General features: G+C 39.7%; 1 protein-coding gene across 1 annotated transcript in view; it reads left to right on the top strand.

The window, feature by feature from the left end:
- Window positions 1-22,919, top strand: part of polr3b (polymerase (RNA) III (DNA directed) polypeptide B) — a 28,619-nt gene extending 5,700 nt beyond the window's left edge. The window contains 19 exon segments of the mRNA XM_042495726.1: window positions 2,848-2,890; window positions 2,893-2,963; window positions 3,039-3,173; window positions 4,305-4,466; window positions 5,852-6,052; window positions 7,438-7,600; window positions 8,737-8,890; window positions 10,735-10,809; window positions 10,922-11,020; window positions 11,119-11,246; window positions 13,636-13,845; window positions 13,991-14,149; window positions 16,226-16,343; window positions 16,454-16,596; window positions 19,500-19,603; window positions 20,678-20,844; window positions 21,581-21,694; window positions 21,812-21,985; window positions 22,748-22,919. Coding sequence (XP_042351660.1) covers window positions 2,848-2,890; window positions 2,893-2,963; window positions 3,039-3,173; window positions 4,305-4,466; window positions 5,852-6,052; window positions 7,438-7,600; window positions 8,737-8,890; window positions 10,735-10,809; window positions 10,922-11,020; window positions 11,119-11,246; window positions 13,636-13,845; window positions 13,991-14,149; window positions 16,226-16,343; window positions 16,454-16,596; window positions 19,500-19,603; window positions 20,678-20,844; window positions 21,581-21,694; window positions 21,812-21,985; window positions 22,748-22,877 — 2,550 coding nt within the window. The 3' untranslated portion in view covers window positions 22,878-22,919.
- The last annotated feature ends 2,644 nt before the right edge of the window (window positions 22,920-25,563 follow it).

The raw sequence follows: 25,563 nt of genomic DNA, 5'->3' as shown, positions 1-25,563 counted from the left end.
TTCTTTGCATGTATTGCAGACTGCCTTACCTGGTGTTGTTTGAGTGTAATGCACACACTTCTTTATTAATAAATTTTATTAACAATCTTTAAAATAAAATGCAGATACAGACAATCGGCGTTGTGCACCGGGCAAGTGTTTTTGAATGAGTGAAAATAATAATATTTGATTTTCTTCATATCAGCCAGATTTAGTATGTAAATACTGTAGTCATTGATGTATATTGTTTTAAAAAAGCTAAGGATGAAATTAAAAATGGAGATTATAATAGATTGTTATATATAATAAGGATAAGGGTGTGGGGTTTTAGGATTGTGGGTATTTACCAGACAGGGTTGTTCTCAATAATAAATGCAATTTGTTGTATTACATTAAAAGTAGAAGCCAGCACTTTAAAACTTGACCCTCACAGATACTAAATGTCAGAATATATCTTAATTATCTGGGCTTTTTTTTACCTTTGTCAATCCCTTTTGTCAAAAATACAAATCTTTTTTAAAGGAGCAGGTCAGCATCTGAGGAAATGCACTTAGACAGTAAGATGTTAATACCACCCTCATATTTGCACATTAAAAAATAATCATAAAGCCAGCTGCTGGTTAGCTTAGCTTAGCACAAAGACTGGAAGCAGGGGTGAACAGTTAGCCTGGCTCTGTCCAACCCGAGAAAACCTGCACGCCGACAAACAGAAAGCTAACTAATTAGAGTTTCTGCTGGCTGCCGGGCAACCTCACAAGGATGACAAGACTCAGGAAGTCACATGACCCCCTGTAAAAACCCCAACAGGTCGTTCTCACTCTTTACTTTTTGTACAGATAAAACAAACAAGATGTAAAGAGTTAATTAGTGAGCTTCAGAGGGGCTACCTGTTTTCCCTTGTTTGCAGTCTTTGTGCTAAGCTGAGCTGACGGAGGTCATTTCGTCATCAGACTCTCAGCAAGAAAGTGAATAAGCAAATATGGAGGATAATTCTTTAAAAAATGTAACCCGATTATGTGAATTATGACTCTACAAATCAAGCAGATTTAAAGTTAAAGTGCTAATTTTGTTAGTTTTTAAGTTTCAGCTTGTTCCGAATCTTGAATTTGGACAACAGAATTTGTATATTGATATCATTACAGTGCGATTTAGACGGTATGATTCAGCTGGAAGTCCATAAACAATGAATTATCAGCCAGCCTTAATGTGCCCATTAACTCGTCTGAAGAGCAGGATGTTGTTGTTGGGAAACAAGCGTGCGTCGACAGAAGGTATTTTCTTTGTCTCTCTGTGATCAGATGACGAAGGTTTTGTCTTTCCAGCCAGTCAAGTCATGCTTTGGGTGGTTTATTCAGGAGGCCTGCATGTTTTCTTTGACATCTACAGATGAATGCAATCGGCCAATTTGTTTTTCATAAAGATTATGTTGTTAGAGGAACCACTGATGCATTGATGAGGCCATATTTGCTTCCTAGCAACCGGTCCCCGCCGCTCTCATGTTCGTCTGTCTGCCAGCCTCCATGATGTCTTTTCATGGTATTCATTGGGTCATTGTATTGTGCACAATGAGGCCTAAATCTATATAATTAAAGGCAGATAAGGCTTAAGAAACATTGTTATCAGATTATGATAAGTAATCTGTCTAAACCAAATTTGACTGTCATCTTTTTTTCTAGTGGTATACATTTAGGAATCAGATATGATTACATGATTTTATCATATATATATATATATATATATATATATATATATATATATATATATATATATATATATATATATATATATATTTAAAAAAAAAAACTTGTCTTTCTGCACATTAGCCTGTTAGGTATTTATATGAATATATTTTAGATATATTTAATGTATTGTGGGATGGCCGGGTGGGTGGTCTTCAGCCTCATTAACCTTTGACCTTTTCTATAGTTCAGTAGAGGGCTCCAGAGAAACACTGACTCAGGTGTGTGTGTGTATTTGTGAGTGTGAGTGTGTGTGTGAGAGCGTGTGTGTGTGATTCACTTGACCTCCCACAGGCTCTGTGCTGTTTTCCTAGAAAATTCCACGTGAATCATTTTACAACAGCATTAAACACATTAATAGCAAATGCCTTTAAATGCTGAGTTTAAATAAACATAACACCAACAGAACCATTAACCAGAGATGTATATTGAACCTGAACACCTTTTGAATAGAGAGAGAAACTTTGAGTATCGAGTCTCAAAAACTCTGAAGTAGTGATTTCAAGATGCTTAATTTTTTGACTTTGATCCAGTACTTTGAAACACCTCGATAGTCAATACCATTTTCGATACCATGAGGTAAAATTGACACTAAAGACATAACATTTAAATTTTTTATCAAAAGACAAATACAACACCAAATCCCAAAAAGTTGTGACACTGTGTAAAACGTACATAAAAATACTTTTTGGTAGAGAATGGGGAAATAAGTATTCAACAGGTGAAATTTATTTTCATTATTTTACAGCTTTTCACTTGAAATTTTGACCAGACATCGGTATTAACTCAAAACTAAATAAATAACAAATTATAACATGTCAATCCATAGAAATTATGTGCAGTAAATTTGACTGGCACAAGAAAAAAGTATTAAACACACTAACTGAGTAGTATTTTAATACTTGTAGAAACCTGGTTGCAATGCCAGCCTCAAAACACTTTTTCTATGAAGAAACCACATTTGGTTTGTGTGAATCCTGACGTGCATGCCCGCTTCATGTGACCAGAAATTTGCTTCCATTCATGCAACTGACTTGATGCACACACGAAATCAGTGTTTTGGTATTCATTTTGAACCTTTGGTATAATATCGACACCAACATGCTGTATGTGCCGCTCTGTGTTTCAGGCTCTGAGGTACCTCGGTAATAAAGTGCGGAGACAGCGCATGTGGGAGGCCCCAAGAAGACCAAGATGGAGGAGGCCAGAGAGCTTTTGGCGTCTCTTATCCTCACACACGTGCCTGTATGTTGACGGACAGACACAAATCATGAAGTATCCTCATTATATTTCACAAACTAAAATCATTTTTGTCATTAGGTCAAAGAGTTTAACTTTCGGGCAAAGTGTATTTACCTGGCTGTGATGGTTCGGAGGGTGATCCTGGCTCAAGGGGACAACAAGGTGGACGACAGAGATTACTATGGCAACAAACGTCTTGAGTTGGCCGGGCAGGTAAGCCTCTATGCGCCATGTGGTCTCATTTACTGCTCGTGTAATATTTAGTCCACCTTTCAGTCAGGCTTCTTATGTTTCACATTAAATATACATGCAGTTTTTTATTTGTCAGCTGATCAATATGAAATGAAATTAAAAGGCATCATGTTGAACTCGGTATTTATAACTGAAAGGTGTTTAATACATTTAGCGCCACTAGAAAACAAAACAGCCCCGATGCTTATTAATAACACAAGAAAGGAACAAATAAAGCTCACATGCTTTAGTGCAAACGGATCACAGCTCTGGACCAGAGGACAGCGGCTGCTCCAGCCCTGATCTCTCACCTGCATCTTTGTTCCTGCCTCCTTCTTTTAATAAGACTCTCATTATTTTTCCCCTCAGCTTTGTTTTTCCCCTGTTTTGTTTTTGTCACCCCCCCCCACCCCACCCCCTGTATTTCAGCCTGGCTTTGTCAGGAGAGAGATATGCGGTGGCACCAAAATCCAGAGGCTGTGGAAGCATGGGGATTTTTCAGCACCGTGACAATAGAATTGCTGCCTTGACTGGAGCGATTGAGCTAATCCGCAGGCCCGGCTCTGATAATGTAATTACTGCTGTCTTAAGGCCTTTAATTTCCCCCCCAACCTGCTCTGTATAAGGAGCAGGAGATGGGAGGGGGAGGGGCATGGAGCCCTCTTTCAATAGGGGGCTTACACACTAACAACGCCAGCAATCTCCTCACTCTCCAATTATGGTTCCCTGACATTCAACTAATTGGCCTGGCTGCGCAACGGAAGCTTAATTTCTTTATTAATTTTAAGCAGCGCTGCCTGTTTGTTTTGATGTATGCTAATGCACAGGGTGGGTGGGGGCTGTGAGAGAGGTTGCCTCCTGTAGGCCTGGCTGAGGACGTCAGGGACGTGGGACAGAGGCCAGGTCAGGCTTATCAGTGAGCCGGCACACCTGGTTATTAAATCTGACTGTAAACGCACCTCAGCGTTGATTAGAGACAGATGTGGGCTGCCAGCGGATCTGAGAGTAAGACTGCAAAGATGCAACGACTCTGAAATGGTTGTTCTTAAACAGCATCTCGTCTGCGGTCTGGACAAGTGAATAAAAATGTTTTGTCTCTCTCTGTCCTTCTAGCTCTTGTCTCTACTGTTTGAAGATCTGTTTAAGAAGTTCAACTCTGAACTGAAGAAAATCGCAGACCAGATCATCCCCAAGCAGAGAGCTGCACAGTTCGATGTGGTGAAGCACATGCGGCAGGATCAGATCACCAACGGCATGGTCAACGCCATATCCACGGTGAGTGTGCTTAAAGCCTCTGGGAACTCAAATCACCAAAAACATTCTGAATATGTAATTTAGGGTCTTACATGCAAAATAAAAAGCATAAAAAATGATCAGACATTAGCCTCAATCCAAATCTGGAATATTGTCATTTTAGTTTTTTTCACAGTTTTCTAAAGCTGGGTAAAATAGGATGTGGCAATAACCGTTTTACGTAAGCCAGCCCAAAATTAACTCTCGCTTGGCATTTATGCAGCATTGTGTTTCTTTAGGTTTTTAGGTTGTTTTTTTTTTTACCAGAAAAGAACAAAAATCTCCTTTTTAAGAGTTTCCTGACGAGAAAACACTAAAAGAGTAAAACCTAAAAATAAAAATCAGAGGGCAGAGGGTCAATAGTAGAAAAACTCAACAATAAAAAAGACTCAGAGGATAAAGTGCAACATAAATGCTGCAGGACGAGAGGAGCTGCTCAGCAGGCAGCCGCTCAGCACGGTGCAATGACACCTTTAGGTTAAAACGTTGCAAAACATAGCAAATATCTGTCCTGCTCAAGTATTGGACAGTGTTGGGAGGTAAAATTAAAGAAACAGTGTGTGAGGTGGTGAAACATGGCGGACTCCGTGTATAAGGACCTGCTCCCTTTGTAGATATAAACAGCTCATGCTAATGTAACAAAAACACAACAAATCTTATTTTCTTAAAAAGAAAACTCATTGTGTTATATTCCATTTTTGCCAATATATCCCCCTAAATGATACACACTGGACTCAGTGCTCCAACATTTTTTGGCAACAAGTGTTGATACGTATTTTTTTAACTATTCTAACTATGAACTATGTCTTAAGCTTCATTCACAAACTTAAAAATTGTACTTCACCTTTTCTAATTTAAAGAATTAAAGAAGGCATAATCTGATCTGAGACCACACACCTCTACAGTACATACAAACCGTCAGCTAACACCAAAATACCTATTTTAAGCCTTATTAATATGATTATCCAAAATCTTTTTTTATTTTGTTTAGTGACTTTTTTTTTTAAACATAACACATGTATCAGCATATAACTATGTAACCCTGCATAATACATTGCATCACACTTTGCACAGAAATATTCTTGTGCTGTTACACTTTAATTGATGAACCATAAAATTAGATAAATACTAAAAAAAAAAGGGTAAAGAAAAGACGAAGGACAGTTTCAGTACTCCAGTGTCCTGATCCCAGACAGCTCCTTAACGCTCATCAGTATTTTCGGGTCCTTTAAGGTCAAAGGAACAACATGTACAAACTTCATGAAAAAATGTATGTCATGTTAGTTTCTGTCATATTTCCGTTATTCTGAATCTTTGAGTTCAACCTTTATTGTTCTTGAAAAAACGTGTTTTTCTGTCATCTACAGGGAAACTGGTCTCTGAAGAGATTTAAGATGGACCGTCAGGGTGTCACCCAGGTCCTGTCTCGTCTCTCCTTCATTTCAGCTCTTGGGATGATGACCAGGATCTCCTCCCAGTTTGAGAAGACCAGGAAGGTCAGCGGGCCGCGCTCCCTGCAGCCGTCACAGTGGGGCATGCTGTGTCCGTCTGACACCCCTGAGGGAGAGGTGAGTGAGCTGCAGCAGCCACACCTGACCTGTTCCTGCTCGTCCACTGAGGAGATTTTACTAATATTGCCTCTGTGGGAGTTTTTAGCAGTTCTTCATGTTAAATATTTAATAAATACTGAAATCAGAGATAAAAGTATGCGTATAAAAGAGTCTGATGCCCTCAAGCATCAAGCCTTATGTTTCATCCATCCGTCCACCCGGCCGGCCCATTCTTGTGAACACAATATTTTGAGAACGCCTGAGGGATTTTTTTCAAATTTAGCACAAACATTCACTTTGACTCAAGATGAGCTCATTAGATTTTGTTGGTCATATGTCAAAGTTCAAGGTCATTATTACCTTGTCGGTCTAATTCTTTTTTTTAAAATATATATACTTTATTTTTCAAAGGACACTGAAATACAGTTTAGCACTGTAGAACATACAAAACCGTTGGTCACCTTGTGCTTATACAGTTATTGCATTCATAATATACAAGTCAGTTCACGTTTTAAATACTCAGCGATCGACTTGTGAGGTCACACATGCAATGCAATGTATCTTTCCCAGTACAACACGAATTTATCACTTTCTGAGTTTAATAGAAAAGTTATTCTTTCCATCCCTTATCCGTCTCATTCTTGTGAACGAAATATCTCAAGAACACCTTAAGGGAATTTATTCAAATTTGGCACAAACGTTTGAGTCGACTCAAGGATGAGCTTATTAGATTTTGGTGGTCAAAGGCCAGAGCGACCTTATATACGCCTCATTCTTGTGAAAGCAATATCTCGAGAACACCTTGAGGGATTTATGAAAATTCACCAAATTAGAATTTGGTGTTAAGAGGTCAAGGTCACTGTGACCTCCCATTCGTCTCATTTTTGTGAACGCAATATCTGAAGATGGCCTTATCGGAGTTCCCTTAAATTTGGCGCTAACGTCCACTTGGACCCAAGAATGAACTGATTCGATTTCGGTGGTCATAGGTCAAGGTCACAGTGACCTAACATGTTTTTGGCCATAACTCAAGAACCCTTAAGCACCACCTTGAAACTGTGCTGATTGTTTAGATCTTCTGTGTGTGAAGCGTCCATGTTTTCACAGATATGGATCCTCCATGTCGGTGGTGATGTGGGTCATCAGAGCCAAGTTCTTCACCAGACCGCAGGCCTACAAACCAGAGCATCAAAAATAAATATAAACAGATATTATATATAAGGAAAAACAACCTTCAGTATAATATAATATCTGTTTATATTTATTTTTGATGCTCTGGTTTGTAGGCCTGCGGTCTGGTGAAGAACTTGGCTGACGCTCGGGTAGGAGAGCTCCTAAGGAAAAACAACCTTCAGTATAATAAAATATCTGTTTATATTTATTTTTGATGCTCTGGTTTGTAGGCCTGCGGTCTGGTGAAGAACTTGGCTCTGATGACCCACATCACCACCGACATGGAGGACGGCCCGATCATCAAACTGGCCTTTAACCTGGGAGTTGAAGACGTCAACCTGCTGTGTGGAGAGGAGCTCTCCTACCCGAGCGTCTTCCTGGTCTTCCTCAATGGTACAACTCCTCCGCACCACTGCAGCGTAATAAATAAATAAACAAACACAAAGAGAATTAACAGTGCATGCTGCTGCTTTAGATCACTTGAAAAGAAAGTTTAATCCTCTCTGTTTTGAATGCATTGCTTATGAACATGAAGGGAAAATATTCTGTTTAGTTTACAGGAGGCAATTTTGTATTTTGCGGGGAGGCTGATAAGTCATTAATTTCATGGCAGCAGCAGGTATTATTCTTGAGTCAGAACTTGGCCCCATAATTACTGTATATGTTTGTCTCGCCACTGATAACTGTCAAATTATATTAGCTGCCATACCATTTAATTAGTTGGTAGCAGCAGGTGTCAAAGCCCTTCAGAGTGTGTTCAGTGGAAATGTGCCCTCACACAGAGGCAGAGCACAGTGTCTCCTCTGTTCTCCACTCATTTGTCTGTCAGACTTGATATGAACAAACCCCTGTGGGCAGCTTGAGCGCAGCTCTCACCAGTCGTGGAGGTTCAGAGTACACTACCGTACATGCGTGCTGTTTCTTTCCGTTTAAAGTTTGTGGATGATTCAGAAATTCACCCAAAAGTCGAACCTGCTCACTAACTTTAATTATCTGCTCCAACTTTCTTTAGACTTGACTTAAAATAATTGCAGAGCTCAACAATGAGGATTGCCAGAGGAAAGCTAAATGCCACATTGAGCTAGTAAATCCAGCAACTTTCTCACCCGATTTGGCAACTGCTGAAAAATAATTAAACACATAATTTTTTCTGGAGCTGATGATGGAAGTTGCTAAGGAGTGAGCCCTCTCACTGCTTTCTCATCTCTGTTGAGGGTTGCTGCACATGTTTAGTACCGATCGGGCAGTTGAATAAAAGTGGTGCTGGGTAAAGATGAAGGTTAAGAGCTGAAGGGCAAGTGAATAGATTATTGAAAAATTGTTGTGGGGAAAGAGGTTTTAGTTGGGTGGCATAAGTGAATGTGGGCAGTTTGTTGTGAGTTTAAGAGCAAGACGGACTGACTCACAACATATATCTTCATGTCAAGACTGACACCGGTTTACTCAGAAAGGTAATGGTGGGAAACCGCACTAGAGTGTTTTTTTAAGTTATGTGAAAATGTCTCTGTCTGTGTGTTTTATGACGACAGGTAACATTCTTGGTGTGATTCGAGATCATCACAAGCTGGTCAACACCTTCAGACTGATGCGCAGGGCGGGTTTTATCAATGAGTTTGTGTCCATCTCCACCAACCTGACCGACCGCTGTGTCTACATCTCCTCCGATGGAGGACGTCTCTGCAGGTGGGGATTTTTAAACCTGGACTCATACACAAGGCAAACGCAAAAAACACAAATTAATGCTACTGGACACAGTTTGTAATCAAAAATGATTACAACACAGCTGTATTTACCCTCTGTCTGAGACGGCACAGACAGACTGTAGTTACACGGTGTTCAGAGACTAGAAATAATAGCTACAACTGCACTGATGCCAAAAAAACCTGCACGGCCTACCTTTTTCCAGGCAGAAGAGTGATCAGGAATCAATATAGGAATTGATGATGAATTGATATAACATCCTATCAATTCCCATCTGTACTTCAGGGTGTTGTAAAGTCAAAGATTATTGAAAAAATGGTTTTAACAACTAGAGGTGTGCTATATCATATTGTCCATGATAATACCGGTGTATATATTTATTTTTTAACTTTTAATTTATTCAATATGAAAAACAAACAAACAACAACACACATAAAACCTATAGCACATTGGAGATGTTTACAACCCAATCACATACTTATCTTTTTTTTTTGGCCCTTTCATGTCCATATTCAACATACTAAATAAAGAAAAGGAGCACAGAATATAGAGGAAAAAAAAACAAAAAGAGCTCAGAAAATATACAAAGTATGACAAATCAGTAGTTATAATAAATATAAACTAAGGTTAAATTCCATAGTTAAACAAAAAATAAACAAGCAATGAAAACAAAGCAATGGCAAAATGGAGAGGGAGAAAAAATAAATAAATAAAAGACGTCTACATTTCTGACATGACCCAATTAATGGGGACCATTGTTCATTAAACCAATACATTTTTATCTTTAACTTAGCTGTAAATGTTTCCATAATGTACACATTTTTGATATGAAAAGAAAAATTCACATTGAGATAATTGCAAAATTTTGACTCGTTGACATCAAGGCGTCCTGTCATCAAGTGTGGCTGCAGTGAAATTACGCTCTCAGCAGCACAGCATCTCTCTCTCTCTCCCTCTCCTCTTGCTGTGCACGCACAGGAATCTGTGTCATTAGGTGATTTTCTCATAAGCCTGTCCTAATACATGACACTCGCGGTGCAACTGTAAAAAACTGTGCTACAGCAAGAAGAGTGGAGGAGAAATAGCAGCACATACAGGTCACAGGTGGAGAAAACAACGCAGCCATTCATAAAGACTGAATACAAGTTTTTTTTGTATTTGGCAACTGTTCAGATGTGTTACTTTTGATCAATTCTATTTTGTTGTAATATTCATATTTTACACATAATTGAATCTCATTCTGAGTTATCGTTTGCAGACGAAAGAACTGCGAGATAAATTTGGTTCCGTTTTTTCTGAATATTTGAAGGCAAACCACATTTATGTCAACATATACAACTATAACACTCATTTTGTTGCAATTGTATGTTCTTGAAATTAATATTAAAATAGTCAGCAATCATCAAGAATATTGTTATTGCAAAAAAATGACCATATCGCCCATCCCTATTCACAACACGTAATATTCTGTCTCAATTCATACTTAAAGGTGTTTCAAAAACATGTTCACTTCAGTCAAAAACAAAAAAAATAGTTTGCCCTCCTCCTTGCTGAACACCTGTGTTAACGGGCTGGCCTTTTAACAATCATTTACTCATTAAAGAAAGTTGTTCAAAAAAAGGCCCACTCATTTGATCTGATGAATCACTCCATTCAAAGTGAGGGTTTTGTTGTTTTGTTGTTGTTTTTTATCATTGAATATGAAGACAGACATTCAAAGCTTTATTTGAAAACTTTAATAAGAGGTTTGGGATGTAAAAAAAATAGAGTCCTTGTAAGTAGTTTGACAGTTTTCTGCTTTGGTCTGTGTTGTTGTTCTCCATCAGGCCGTACATCATAGTGAAGAGGGGACAGCCGATGGTGAAAAACAAACACATTGAAGATCTGTCACAGGGCTACAGGTGAGACTTGGAGTCAGGAGAAGATTTTAACAACACATTTAGTTACAGATAATCATATTTTAAAAGATCATATTGTTTGTTTTTTATAAAAACACACTTTTCTGAACTTTAGAAACTTTGAAGACTTTCTGCATGAGGGCCTGGTGGAGTACCTCGATGTGAATGAGGAGAATGACTGTCAGATCGCACTTTATGAGCACATGATTAACAAGTGAGCAGCACGTGATTCTCCTGACGCTCCTGTTTTTTTTGGTCATTCAACATGCTGGTTTCACTGCCTCTTTTATTTGCTTTTAAACATTTCCATAGAGACACAACACACTTGGAGATCGAGCCCTTCACACTGCTCGGGGTGTGCGCTGGCCTCATTCCCTACCCCCACCACAACCAGTCACCCAGGAACACATACCAGTGCGCTATGGGCAAGCAGGCCATGGGTAAGACTCAACTGAGCAGGTAGCTCCAGTCAGCAGGCACGTCATTAAAGTGTGAAGATCTCAAATCCTTTCTCAAACATCCTCCAAACAGCTGCAGTGTTGACTTCTGTGCATGCATACACACAAACGGATACTGACAGTAATTTAATCTTACATCAAGACTATTCTTAAGCCGCCCAAATCTGCTGGTTCAGAGTTTAGACTTTTATTTGCACAAGTTAAAAATATACAAAAGGACATTAGAATAACAAACACTATAGATACAAGCAGCCCGCTGGTTCGTCTCCCCCAAAACTCTGCTCCTGCTCTACTTCGTGTCAGAATACATTTGTGTGTGTGTGATTGAGTGTTTTTCTTATGTGTGTGTCAGTGTGTGTATGCGCATGGACATCAAACATGGGGCGCTTGCGTAGGTTCTCTATTGTGCTGTGTGTGTGCGGAGGCCCTTTCCCTGCCAGTCACCCAGAGTGTCATTAGCAATTCATTGTGTCTGCTCTGGCTGTGCTCAGGGGGTCAGTGTGCTCAGCTGCGAAAGACCACAGAGTGCGCACCCGCAGCTCCTTGGTAACCAAAACTTCCCCAAACGGCCCTGCTAACATTCGTAAGAGCCGACTGCGGTCACCCCCACCCCACCGCTTTACCTCCATCCGTCCCGTCCTCCCCTCCCCCGCATTATTACAAAAACACAGACTGGAACTATATTTGGCCCAATATCCTCTGCCTTGTCTGTTTTGTGTGGACAGCCCTATACATGTGCAAATCTGGTTGTGTGGCTCGGGCCTATTATCACAGACTCTGTGCTTGTAGCCTGATTGTGAAGTAATAGCATCTGACAAATGTCAAGGCTTCCAGGGAGGCCAGGCTTTACGCCATAACTCGCCCCGTTCCTCCACTCTGCCGTGCCGAGACGGTGCTAACCAGGCCCAGCTCCGACCCATCCAGCAGAAGGATTAAACACTTATAATCAGTGTTGGGCTCATAAGAAAACTTTTTAATTTTTTAATTTATTGTTATTGTTTTCAACAAAAACAGAACAGATAAACCGAGAGAGATCAGACCCGGTTAGGTGAAATTACATCATGTGACACAGAAAATGGGAAAAAAAGAAGCAAGGTTACAGACTGTGGGTCCTTTCCTTAAGGGCGGCTCTGGCTTAAGAGTTAGAGCAGATCATGCACTAATCGTGGCCCGATCCCCGTGTTCTTCAGTCTGCATGTCAGAGTATCCTTGGGTGAGATACAGAGCCACAGATGTCTCCGTGTGGCTGTGCCATCAGTGTTTAAATGTGTATGAATGTTACCGAGTAGCAGGTGGCACTTTGTACAGTAGCCCCGGCCACCGGTGTGTGAATGTGTGCACACATGGGTGAATGTGGCAAGTAGTGTGACCAGAAAAGCGCAACAGAAGCACAAGTCCATTTATCATTTACTTTATATCCATGTGAGTCCTTTAAGATCATAAAGGTCCTGATGATCCATGATTTTGATTGAAGTCGAGGCATTTTTTTTCCCCCTCATACTCAACTAAAGTCCATTCTGGTGGTCTTAGCACAAAGGGGAATAAAACAAAGCAGCGTAGATGTATTAAATCACCTTCAAATTCAAATAAGATTTCCATTTTTCCAATAATTTTCTTTTTTTTGTGGCACATCTCAGCGAAAAAAACATGACATAAATATCCTGAACTGTTTCTGTCCACGAAGAGGTTGTTTTTGACTCTTTACGTAGCTATTTCCTGGTTATTGCTTTTTTACTGCCTGCTTATAATATTTATAATGAATATTTGTCCTGCTTTTTCCATCACATAAGGATATTTGCACATTACTTTTAAACATTTTTTTATTTCTTTATTTTATTCTCCATACCCACAATAGTTTGTTGCTCTACTCGTTTTATTTCATCCTTATTCCTCAAAATTCAGACTTTGCACAGACCTCTGTGTGAGGCACTTAATGTTATCTTCCAAACTAATTTGTTGTTTGTGACTGACATGAGCAACAATCACAAAAGTGAATCCAGAGATGGGATAGTTTTATTTCAATTCAATATTTCAATCATTTTGGGGTGACAACAAAAGGAAGGTGGTAATGAGAAATTCGTTTTTAGGGTAACGGTAATATTATTACTGAATTTTTTTTGGTAATTAGTCACACTACTTGTTATTGGAAAAAGTTATTTTATTACTCTAACACCTTACAGTTATTCTATTATTGCCCAACACTGCTTATAACGCACTAATAACTAATTTACAGACAGTTATTCACATTATGCACTGACAGTGAAACTTTTAAAAAAAAAGATACATATGCAGTGAAAACAAACAAGACGGAAGTAAGTTCTCCACCCAAAGCAGAAGTAATTCATCTACTCTCCGTGTCTCCTCTCTTCAGGCACTATCGGCTACAACCAGAGGAACCGCATCGACACTCTCATGTACCTGCTGGCGTACCCTCAGAGGCCCATGGTCAAAACGAAAACCATCGAACTGATCGACTTCGAGAAGCTGCCTGCTGGGCAGAACGCCACCGTGGCCGTGATGAGCTACAGCGGCTACGACATTGAGGACGCTCTGGTCCTCAACAAAGCCTCGCTTGACAGAGGTGAGAGCTGTTTATTGTTTACAGGATTTAGCATTTTTAATTGACATGTTTCATTACTTTAAAAAGGTATCTATCATAACATATTTGATCTTTGACCACCTGTTCAGGTAGCAGACACTTAGAAATCCTGATCTTTTCTCTCCAGGATTTGGGCGATGCCTTGTGTATAAAAACGCCAAGTGCACGCTGCGGCGTTACACCAACCAGACCTTTGACAAGGTGATGGGGCCCATGCTGGATGCTGTTACCCGAAAGCCCATCTGGAGGCACAGCATCCTGGATGCTGACGGGATCTGCTCCCCTGGTGAGTATCAGCCGGACTGGAGGAGACCCAGCATGCCACTGACTTGTTACTGTCTAACTCAGTGTTTCAGGTGTTTAAGGCCCCATGAAGTTGTAATTTTACTAAATGTGAAGTACTTGATGTTGAAAAATGTTTAAACATGTTGGGAAGATACATAATTGATCAATCAATCAGAGCGATATAGAAAAGAAGTGTTTGATAAGTGATAAGTAATAAGATTGTAGGTCCCAATAAGAGTCCATGTTTTACTGGAAAAGAAAGGAGCCTGAAGTCTCCATTTATTGTGATCTTTAAAATATCTTAGTTTAGCACTAATGGCATTAACAGATAACATTCGTCTTTCTTTAACACAGCTTCAGTTATTGTTGACATACACACACCATGACCCACCAAAGGACACTATCATGGCGTCATGAGTTAATCAGCATGCTTCTTTTTTTTTGCCTGTGCTTAATTTCAAATTTCAAATCCAGCCTGCAGCCCTTTGCTTCACGTTAAATACATTTTAAACAGTAAATTAAGTATTTCTTGTTATAAGAGATTAATCAACAAATTCAAATCAAATCACTTATAATACTGCATTTACTAACCAATAGAAGTCTTGGTCGACTGAAATTCTGTCCACTCTTCAACAGATCAATAAGTCAATAGCAAAAAATCCACAAGTGTTTCCTAGATTAACTAAATTAGCCACATTTCGTGTCCAAGTAAGTTTTTTTTCCCCTTTCTTTGCCAAAGGAGCATCACATATTTATGATGTTATAAACACCAGCGGTGTGACGAGGTGCTGGGTGCATGTTTTGTGTTTTTATGTGGGTGTAAAATGGGTAAAAAGCTGCCTTCACTGTCAGTTTTTACTCAGATGTCCAATCACAGTAAAGGGGGGGCGGTACAAATACCACAAACCAACCAACCATGACATCTCATATGCACAAGTGTTGAACAATAACAATAGAAGAGAAACTGGATCCACACAGAGCGGCGGGCCCGTCCTCTATCCCAGCGTTCTTCGTCCTTCCCTTCATCCAGAGCAAGGGCCGGAGCAAATACTCAACCTAGTGCTGACATTTTTACTTTTGTGGTGATGCCACCAACCAGATGCCATATCATATCGTCCATGATAAAACCAGCATAATTTCCAATAGAATAAGAAATGTTCATACTGTAATAATGGCAATATTCCATCTTAGTGACATATTGATGTCGTACAGTTGTGGCTGAGAGAGAATTTGCTGCCAGTTACTGTTGTTGTTTTAAAACTAAAGAAATTAGAGAACATTTTTGTTTAGTTTGAAGTGAGTATTTGACAACAAACTGTTATTTTTATGCTGACACATAAAACGATAACACTTATTTTTTTGCAAATGTATGTTCTTAAAAGTAATACTTAAATATTTTTTTTATATTTTTCAAAATTTTTTCATATAATTAAGTATATCATTATTGCAAAATACCCTGAAATATTGTGATATTATTTTAGGGTTATAAAACCCACCCCTACCAGATGCAACCAAAGCATCTGCTGAAAAAGCGCTGCACCTCCGAAGCCCTCCAGCTCTTCCATTTGGGCATTTTTCGAAAACAGCATATCGACCAATCAACCAGACGATCCTAACTTTTACATGTAATGTACTGATAGCTGCACGTTTTGGTGTTGGATTTAAACAAACCAATTCAGCTTTTTTTTTGCACTGATTGTTTTTATTCATTTTCGACACAACTTGCAGGTATACATCAATCAATAACTACTGTCAATATGCCATAACACATAAATATCAATAATAACAAATGAAATACATATTTGACATTCCCTTAACAAATGAAATAAATAAATAAATAAATGTATGCATCATATGATACAGCCCTGCTATCATAACAGAGACAGTAACATATACAGAGAAGTAACAAAAAAGAAAATCCACCTTTGCTTTTCATTTAAACTTGATCCAGATTTTACACACTGACTGTTTCCTGTTGAGAAAGTAGCATATTTCTGTATGAAAAATGAGAGTCATGTCATATAAGAGCATGTAACAGCCTCTTAACCATGTGTGATGTATCTTGTGTGTAAAACAGGTGAGAAAGTGGAGAACAAACAGGTGTTGGTGAACAAGTCCATGCCAACTGTCACCCAGACACCACTGGAGGGCAGTACCCAGCTAGGCCAGCCCCAGTACAGAGACGTGCCCATCAGGTGAGTGCACTTCGCTCCCAACACCACACCCACTCACCCACCTTTTATGTTAAAAAAAAATGCAGCTCAACATTTTGATACCTCACAATTTTGTCATTCTCTTTCTGCAGCTATAAGGGCTCAACGGACTCGTACATCGAGAAGGTCATGATCTCATCCAACGCTGAAGATGCTTTCCTCATCAAGATCCTCCTGAGGCAGACCAGGAGACCAGAAATCGGAGACAAATTCAGCAGCCGGCACGGACAGAAAGGTGCACTCTCACACTGGTTTGGCTCTGAAAAAGAGCAGCATGTTGAGCTCAAACATAAATGTGCACAGTAATGCATTAATAGTCATGACCTGCAGCCCCAAATTTGAACCTGTCATGAAAGACTGTAAATGACTGGGGGTAAAAAGAAAAACTTTGGTCGTCTCTGTGCCGGAGCATTTGTTGAGTCAAGTCCCAGTAGCTGTTGCTCTGTCACTGCCCCCCTGTCCTCATCTTTCAAGAGCTCTTTTCAATTAATTGGCTCTTTGTCCTGTGCCAGACTATGCAAATTTATTACACCCCAGCAGTATTCTGCTGCTACTGGAGAAAAAGTGTTTACAACCTCCTTTGTTTTGCAGCACCTCCCCTATAGAGGGCCTGTATGATGTTTTAATCAAAAAGCTAACTGGCGCCATGCATAATTTACTCTCCTCATTACCGCGGTGGCCACTGGGCGGTCAGCTCAGGATGGGACAATGTCTTCTGTCTCGGATAGTGACGAAGAGAGAGGGGTCGCCGGGGGGTTAGCTGGAGGAGATCTGGATGGAGAGTCCCAGATGTGCGGCTGATGTATGACCAGTTTTTTTTTTTTAATCAGAGCTCTCTGCGGCCGCTATGCGGTGTTCACAGCTACATAAGAATCAAGAAATGCTTGTGAAAGTTAGTGGGGGTTGTTTTGTTTGTAGAATTAATCAAATTTTTTACAAATATTTCATAATGAATCCTAAATCATGGTTTTATTATTTTATTAGAATTTGCCCACAGCAGTAGATCTCCCAGCTACTCATGAGCAGTCTCATAAGTCCTGGTCAGCAGAGCAGAATAAGTTAATTATTTACCGGTCACACACACACACACACACACACACACACACACACACACACACACACACACAGCTGTGGAGGTGGGGGAGGAGGTGGAGGGGTTGTCAGTAGTAGGGGCCCATTGTGCGAGCCGCCAGCGTGGGGCTGTATGAGCTGTGATGGAGGGCTCTGGACCCTTGCTGTTGTCTTGCCTTTCTCTGCTGATTTCATGCCTCTTTTATCATTCACTTTCACACAAAACAAACAACACCGAGGATGTCTGCTATGGGAACTAGTGTCCTTCTCCCTGAATCTTTCTAATCACCTTCTCCTCCATTTTCCACTCTCTTTCCTCCTCCTCTTTTATCCTACGTTTACCCTTATATTCAAACTTTGTTTTTCTTAACCGCCTTTTCTTTCTTATTTTCCCCTTTTACCTTTTCTTCTGGCTCTGCCGTCCTCGCCTTTTCTCTTTTCTTTTCACCTTCTTCCTGCTCTTGGATGACTTTCCAGCAAATCGCTGTACTTGTTCCCAGTCAACATCCTGTTACTACATCCTGCATGGCATCAACAGTGTGCTGTGTCGCTGACTGGTCGGCTAATAGCGAATTTTTCCCACGTGCACGGATTCAATTTCTCCTCTCCAGTTGATCCCCTCCACTTCCTCTGAGTTAAACTGAAAGTCATGGATGTGTAATCCCAGTCTCCCTGTCAAGCTAAGCACCTTTCTCCACTTCCTGCTCTCCTTCTCTTCTCTCTTCTTTCTCTTTTTTTTCATTTGCAAATGGGCCTACAATCTGTTTACCCTGGCCAGGGAAGAGTGCTTCGGCCCCTCAGCAAACATTTGCACTCACACTTAAACTCCTGGCTACCAGGGTGCTTGTCCCCCACATCATGTGAATCCAAAGAGGATCCTGTCTGTCCACACAAGTATGGAAATGTCATGCTCCGCCACAGGTCCACACCAAACCTCAATGCAGCAGCACACACAACAAAAAGTTTTACTACAAGTTTGCACATTTTCTGTGTGGTCCGTTAGGTGAGTGGGCTTTAGAAGAAGACTTCTTCTGCAAAATGATCATTTCTATAACAGCTCGTGTCTTGTTGAATTTGTGTAGTAAACTTCAGCTGTGTTTGAAACCGTTCCCTATCACAGAAAAAGAGCACTATGTAGTGTGTTCGCCGTTTTGTAGTAGTGTTCGAATTCTCAACGGTTAATTTCATCCACAATATAGTGCACTGTGAATAACCCACAATGCAGAGAAAATTTACCACAGTGCAACTACAGCAAAACTGTGTCAAAACGTCTGTTTACAAACACTCACGCGACAAGTGCAGTATAATCCTAGTATAGTATATTCAGTTGTATGCTCAGTACTTCCCAAACATGGTACAAAACTAAAATAAAACACTTCTGCCTCCAAGTATTGTGCTCAGAGTGTGTCCAGGCGAGCTACTCGGCCATGTATTATATTGTTCGTACTGGCGTGTTTTAAATCGTAATGTTTTTGTAAAAATGTAGGTATTTGTGAAGTAATGAGCGTACGACTGGATAAATGAGACTTATATAATTATAGTTTGTAGAGTTTGTAAGCAAAGTTTTGTTATAGTTTTGCTGTTAAAACCAGACCCTGTTTTATTCAAAACATAAAGAAAGTTTGCCACTTTTGGATTCTCTGTTCACCGTGAAGGCATTAGTGAAAAGCAACGTTTTCCTCACATATTTAAGGTAACACGCACTGAGTGATTGATATTTGTTAATTTTGCAAGTGAAGTATTCCTTTAATATTGATTATTTATTGATTATATTAACAAGTCCTTAGAGTCCACATTGCTGTTTTGTCCAACCAACTGTCCAAAGTTATTAGTTACAGTGATTATAAAAGTGAGAAGCATCTGATCCTCACATATAAGAAGCTGAAACCAACCAACAGGTATAATTACATTATTATTACTTTTAATTCTTGCAACATTTATTGAAGATGAATCACTTAAAACAGCCTGTTGAGCTGCATCTGCATTTTCTGTGCTGTCATAATGCTATAGATGTGTTCATTAACTTCACTTTGTTTTTCCCCGTGTGTGTGTGTGTGTGTGTGTCAGGTGTTTGTGGTCTCATCGTTCCTCAGGAGGACATGCCGTTCTGTGACACTGGCATCTGTCCAGATATAATCATGAACCCTCACGGATATCCCTCCAGAATGACGGTACGACTCCTCACATCTGTGGAAGAAAACTAACATTTTTATTACAAATGAATCTGCAGAGTATTTTCTCAAACGTTGTTTCATTTTTTTGTCAATAAAATGTCAGAAAACAATGTAGAACGCCCACGACAATTTCAACAGAGGTGATGTATTCAAATTAGGGCTACAACTAATGGAGGAGACTAAAATGATTAATCACTTATTACATAAAAGCAGCAAATTATTTTTGTTCAATTGAAATTATTTGAGTAATCATTTTAGCTTTAATATTCTGCATTATATTTGTCAGATAGGTCAAATCAACCTTTGTTTTGGTGAAAATCTGGTAATTTGACACCTCATCTAAAACCTACAGACAGTTATTATGAATGATTTCGGTCTGAATCACCTCCATCTCTGTTTTGACCGTCGCACTTGTTAAGTTTTTTTTGTCGGCTCTTGTGAGACAAAACGCTCATTATCCGCACTCCTCTCCTCTGTGGGTTATCATTGGCTTCCAGAGCACACGTCCATTGACGCCGCTAAGCAGCAATCTTACTGTTCACAAACAGATATTTGTTGCTGCGGAGACGGCTGCCAGCGAAGCGGCTGCTTGTAGCAGCGTGTGGAAGTTTTATCAAACATGCACAGTACATCTGAACTGTAGGGTGGTGCTGAATGTGAATGACATGAAACTTGGCCCTGTCTCTGCCTGCTTTTTGTCCCTTACACTGTAAAAACTTGAATGATCTTTACTGCTGAAGTTGTCAGTGCCAGTGTGTTTGCACGCTGCGGTTGTCATGGAGAATGCTCAGAAATGTTTGGCTCGGGAGGATGTTTCTTTGGCCTGAGAGTGAAATGAGAGTAGGTGTTTCCTTTTATGTGATGGGGTCAGGGGTCCTCTGGGTGCGACCTTAGAGGAATTGTTGAAATCAGTCATCCTTAGACTGCCGGTCCCACCACGAGGGGTACATGTGTCATCTAATCTCACCCACAATATCAAGCTTTGGTGCCAGGAGAGTGTAAAAAAAACAAAAGATTTATCTTAGGAGCAAAGCCACTGTTACATTTCTGGACTGTGTTTGTTTCTGTCAGGTGGGAAAGCTGATTGAACTGCTGGCTGGGAAGGCGGGAGTCCTGGATGGACGGTTTCACTACGGTACGGCCTTTGGAGGCAGCAAGGTGAAGGATGTGTGTGAGGATCTTATCCGCTATGGATATAACTACCAGGGCAAAGACTACGTGACCTCAGGAATCACGGGGTAACAAAGAGCTCATGTCACATCCCATTAAACACAACTCACACACACACGTCACACTACGTGTTGTTTCACTTATGTTTTCAGTGTGCTTTTCTTCCTTTACATTAAGAGTTTGTGAACACATTAAACTAGCTTGTCATAGAAAATCATCATATCCATCATATTGAACCTTTTTGAAGGTTCCCAAGGTCATGGAAAACCTGGAAAAGTCATGGAACGAGCAAAGATCATTGAAAGTTTTGGTAAAATCAGAAATCTGTATTAAATTAAATTACATTAATGTAACATAATGCTGAAATTATTTTCTGTAGGTGACAATGTAACATAGCTCTAATATGCGCTGATGTGTGACAGTGTTTTGGTTATTTTATGTTTTTTGTTTATTTGTTCATCGTTTACGTTTCTTCATTTCCTCTCTACCTTCATGTATGCCCACCAGGCATGTCAGATAATTTTTTTAAGCACTTTTGGGTTTGGTGGAGGGACATACAACTTTACATGGCTGTATTTAGTATTTATTTTACCGCCAAATTTGTTTTAAAACATGCAGAAAACAGTTTTACTCGCAAATGTTCATTTTACAGACATCAAATGTTATTTAAGTTAAGGTGTTTTTACTTGATAAATTACTGATATTTATGTTTTTTTGGTGTTTTCCTAATAAAGACATCCTGTAATGTGGTGCTGACTTAATCTGTGTGGATACATTAGTTTGATATCTGTATATTTTCTTCAGGGAACCTCTGGAGGCTTATATCTACTTTGGACCAGTATATTACCAAAAACTGAAGCACATGGTCCTCGACAAAATGCACGCTAGAGCTCGAGGCCCCCGAGCTGTTCTCACCAGGTAAAAACAACACTCCTGCTGTAATTGTACAGAAATAACAAAAAGAAAACTGTTGCTCTTTTAAATCAACATCTTTATTACTCCAGTAATATTGTTATGCGTCTGTCCCGTTATCAGGCAGCCTACGGAGGGCCGCTCCAGAGATGGAGGTCTGCGTCTGGGCGAGATGGAACGTGACTGTCTGATCGGCTACGGAGCGAGCATGTTGCTGCTGGAGCGCCTCATGATCTCCAGTGACGCCTTTGAGGTGGACGTGTGCGGGCAGTGTGGCCTGCTGGGATACTCCGGCTGGTAAGTTGAACACCTTGTCGGTGTCAACAATGTACAGACTCTGCATGAGCACAGACAGTGACTTTTAGAAAGTTACTGTATGTGCTCATGCACTCAGAGTATTTGTAGAGGCATTATATGGCACACGTGGAATAGATGTTGTAATTCACTCACATGATCCAGTACATTAAAGGTGTACTACTACTACTAGGAATTGTTGGTAACTGTCAGTTTCAGGTTACTTTATTCGATTTGAAGTATCCGTTTACAGTTTTACAAAAGGGGAAACTGGAAGACCGACAGGACACAATGAGCCACTTTGTACATTAATAACAAAAGATAATTAATATGCAGTAGCGAACAATAACACAAATAATTATGCACTGTTTCTATGAAAGAGCTCAATGGCTAAAAATAATGTTAACCACAATATAACAAGTTTGTTTTGATCTCACTTCCTTTTGACTTAGGCGTTTGTTTGCTTTCTTCACTCCTGTTTCTCTTCTCGTGCGCTGATTTGAACTATCAGAGTGATTTCATTCACCGACAAGCTCTATTGATGAACGGCTAACCACCGGCTTGGTGTGTCAGGGCCCTTAAGTAACAGCTGAGATGTTGGTTACTAAATATCAAAAATGATATCACAGGATGCACTACAGACTGAATCAGTAAATGCCTGGCATGATTGTTACAAGTGACTTTCAAAGTCCTCTGATCGGATGGAAGGACAGTCATTATTCCTCTGGTTTGTCTCCGGTCTGATTGTCTGTTTCTGTCTTTCAGGTGTCACTACTGTAAGTCTTCCTGCCACGTTTCCTCCCTGCGTATCCCGTACGCCTGCAAGCTGCTGTTCCAGGAGCTGCAGTCCATGAACATCATCCCTCGACTCAAACTGTCACGCTACAACGAGTGACCAGGACAGGGACAGAGACAGTCTATGTGAGTGAAAGAGTTAGAGATATAATTTACAGAGTCTGACTTGCAAAAGACATCAGAGCCGTGAAGGAGAAAGAAACAGGCTACAGCTTTAAAAACAAAAAATGAACTTTCTCATTTCTGTTGATACTTTCTCACCATCATGTTTTTGTATGTGTACATAATAAACACAAAAACAACATCTCTTTATCCACTGCTGTCTGGAAATATTTGGTTATTTTATCTTAGCATGTCTTGTTTAATTACAAATATTAAAATAGGAACTTTGTAAAAATGCATTCAAATTTAAATACAACTTTTGATCAAGTATTAATAATAACATGAGGAAAAAATAGCAGTAGTCCACGAAAAGTGTACATTCTTTTGTTTCTTAAAAGGCAAAAACAATGTTTTTGGGTGTTTTAGTGCTGCAAATCATGGGTGTTATTCTTTTTAATTTTGCTGAAAGATTTTCAAAGCAAAACAAGTATTTTAGATGGTTAAATTTGTTTTCTTACTGGCTGCTTTACAGCACTTTATTAACACGTTATTTTGTTAAAAATTCCAGAAAACAAACAAAAAGCAAACATGGCCATCCTGAATACATTAATAATGTTTTGAATTAATATAATTCTTCTGGTGTCGGTCGTATTGTATTACATGTGTGAATGTGTAGAAGATCGGTGCTAAAACAGGAGCAACTATATCGACAACAAAATAAAAAAACAAATAGTTTGGAACATTTATCATCAACAAATAAAATAAAAATGGTCTTGAATTTGGCTTTTTGAGAGATCAGAAAGAGATGCTAACATAACATAACATAACAGGGGTTGTTCCTACAACTAATTTTCCTGATGTGTTGGAAAATTGAGAGTTAGCTAGTCGACTAATCTAAAAGTTAAAAAGAAAAAAACAATCGGGGAAAAAAAATAGCACAATTTAATCTATAAAACAAAACACTGTTCAAAAAATTGTGCACATAAGAGCAATTTGACATTTTTAGATAACCAAATCGAATTTTAAATGCTGCTAAAATGTGTGGCACTTTGCACCGCACATTATGAACATTGCCAACGAAACATCACAAAAACTTAGTGAAGTTAAAAAAATATTGATTGAAACCAAAAGAGAATAAATCTGTAGGAAACATGCCGGATTATAACAACCCCAATTTCACAGGATGAACACAATCACATAAAATTATAATACTTTTAATATTAAGTTTAACCTACTAGTATTTCTAATGCCAACTAGCGAAGTTCAGTGGACCAGTTGACTTATCGCACACGTCCCTAAACGTCACCAAGATGTGACTCACCTGAAAATCCACGAGCAATAATGCAGAACTATTAGATCAAATTAACCTCAAAATTCAAGTAAAATGTTTCCACATATTTGCCGACTGATGAATTAGAAATTAAGTGGTTGCTAATAAAACCATCAAAAGTAGTTTTGTGTTTTTGTTGTTTATATTTACATCCTGAGATAATTTAAGTTTCACAATAGACGGTGGAGATTGACTGTCATATAAAGATCACGTAATAAGCCGACAGCTCAGCGGGGACATATAAAAACACACAGAGCGACACCCCTCATTAACGTCAATGGAAAGAGAGGGTCCCTTTGAGTCATATGGTTTCCTCCTTTAAACCGAATCCTTAATACCACCAACATGTCGTATGTAGCGTGTCAGTACCCCCCACACACACAACTCAACTGGGGCCTTTTCACCGAACAAAAGCAGTACACATCCGTTTGTGCAGGCAGAGTGTGTAAGAATGGGAAGGGTGGAAGAGGCTCTTTTGGTGGCTGCACCTGTCCTTTTTTATGAGACTCTAATAAGCAGATAACAGGATGAAAAAAAAGGACGTCGTCCACTGAAGGAGACGCAGACTCCACCTTTTCCTTATTTGGCTAAAATTAATTAGATCCTCGTTTGAGGTCACAGCTTTGCTCCAGCCACCATTTAGACCTTTGAATATTGTGTCATTAGGGTTTTTTAAGGTGTATTTATTGTTTAATTTTTTCTCAAGCACTAATATTTGCAGCAAAGTTAAAATGTTAAGTTGATGCTGTTTTGTTTTTGACCTGTTATTTACTGCAGCAGCTTCTTTCTAACCACGTGAGTCTAAATGGATGCGCAGACCCGTTAAACGCTGTGCACAGTGTCCCGTGTGATGTTGCTGCCACCATGTCCCACACATGCTCCCAGGTGCCTGCACAGTGTTTGTATGTGTGTGTGTGTGTGTGTGTGTGTGTGTGTGTGTGTCAGTGAGTAGCAGGCAGCAGTGGTGCCCACGCCTGCGCACTGGTAGAGAAAGTCCTCCTTTGCTATCCATGGTGTGGTGAGTAATTCAGCCATAATCCGCCTTTCTCCTCTCCCCTCTTCTTTCCCCTCTCCTCTCCCCCTCTCCTGTGGTTCCATTCATATTCTAATCACAGCTTTCCCTTCTCCAGCTCTCAGGCACTCCATCAGAGCCCTCCCAGCCTCGGGCTTTGCACTTTTACTTCCCCCCCTTTGTGACCGTTCCCTCTTCTCAGAGGCTCACCAAAAATAAGGTTGCCACAGAGAAAGAGTGAGCGAAAAACAGGTGAGAAATCCACCATAAAACCACACTGATGCTATTTTTTAGCATGTTTGAATGAGCGTCTGATGTGGAATCTGGGAAAAAGTTATCGCA

This window comes from Plectropomus leopardus, chromosome 11 (assembly GCF_008729295.1).
Source record: "Plectropomus leopardus isolate mb chromosome 11, YSFRI_Pleo_2.0, whole genome shotgun sequence".
Lineage (NCBI taxonomy): Eukaryota > Metazoa > Chordata > Actinopteri > Perciformes > Serranidae > Plectropomus > Plectropomus leopardus.
This window is presented reverse-complemented; position numbering and strand designations above follow the sequence as displayed.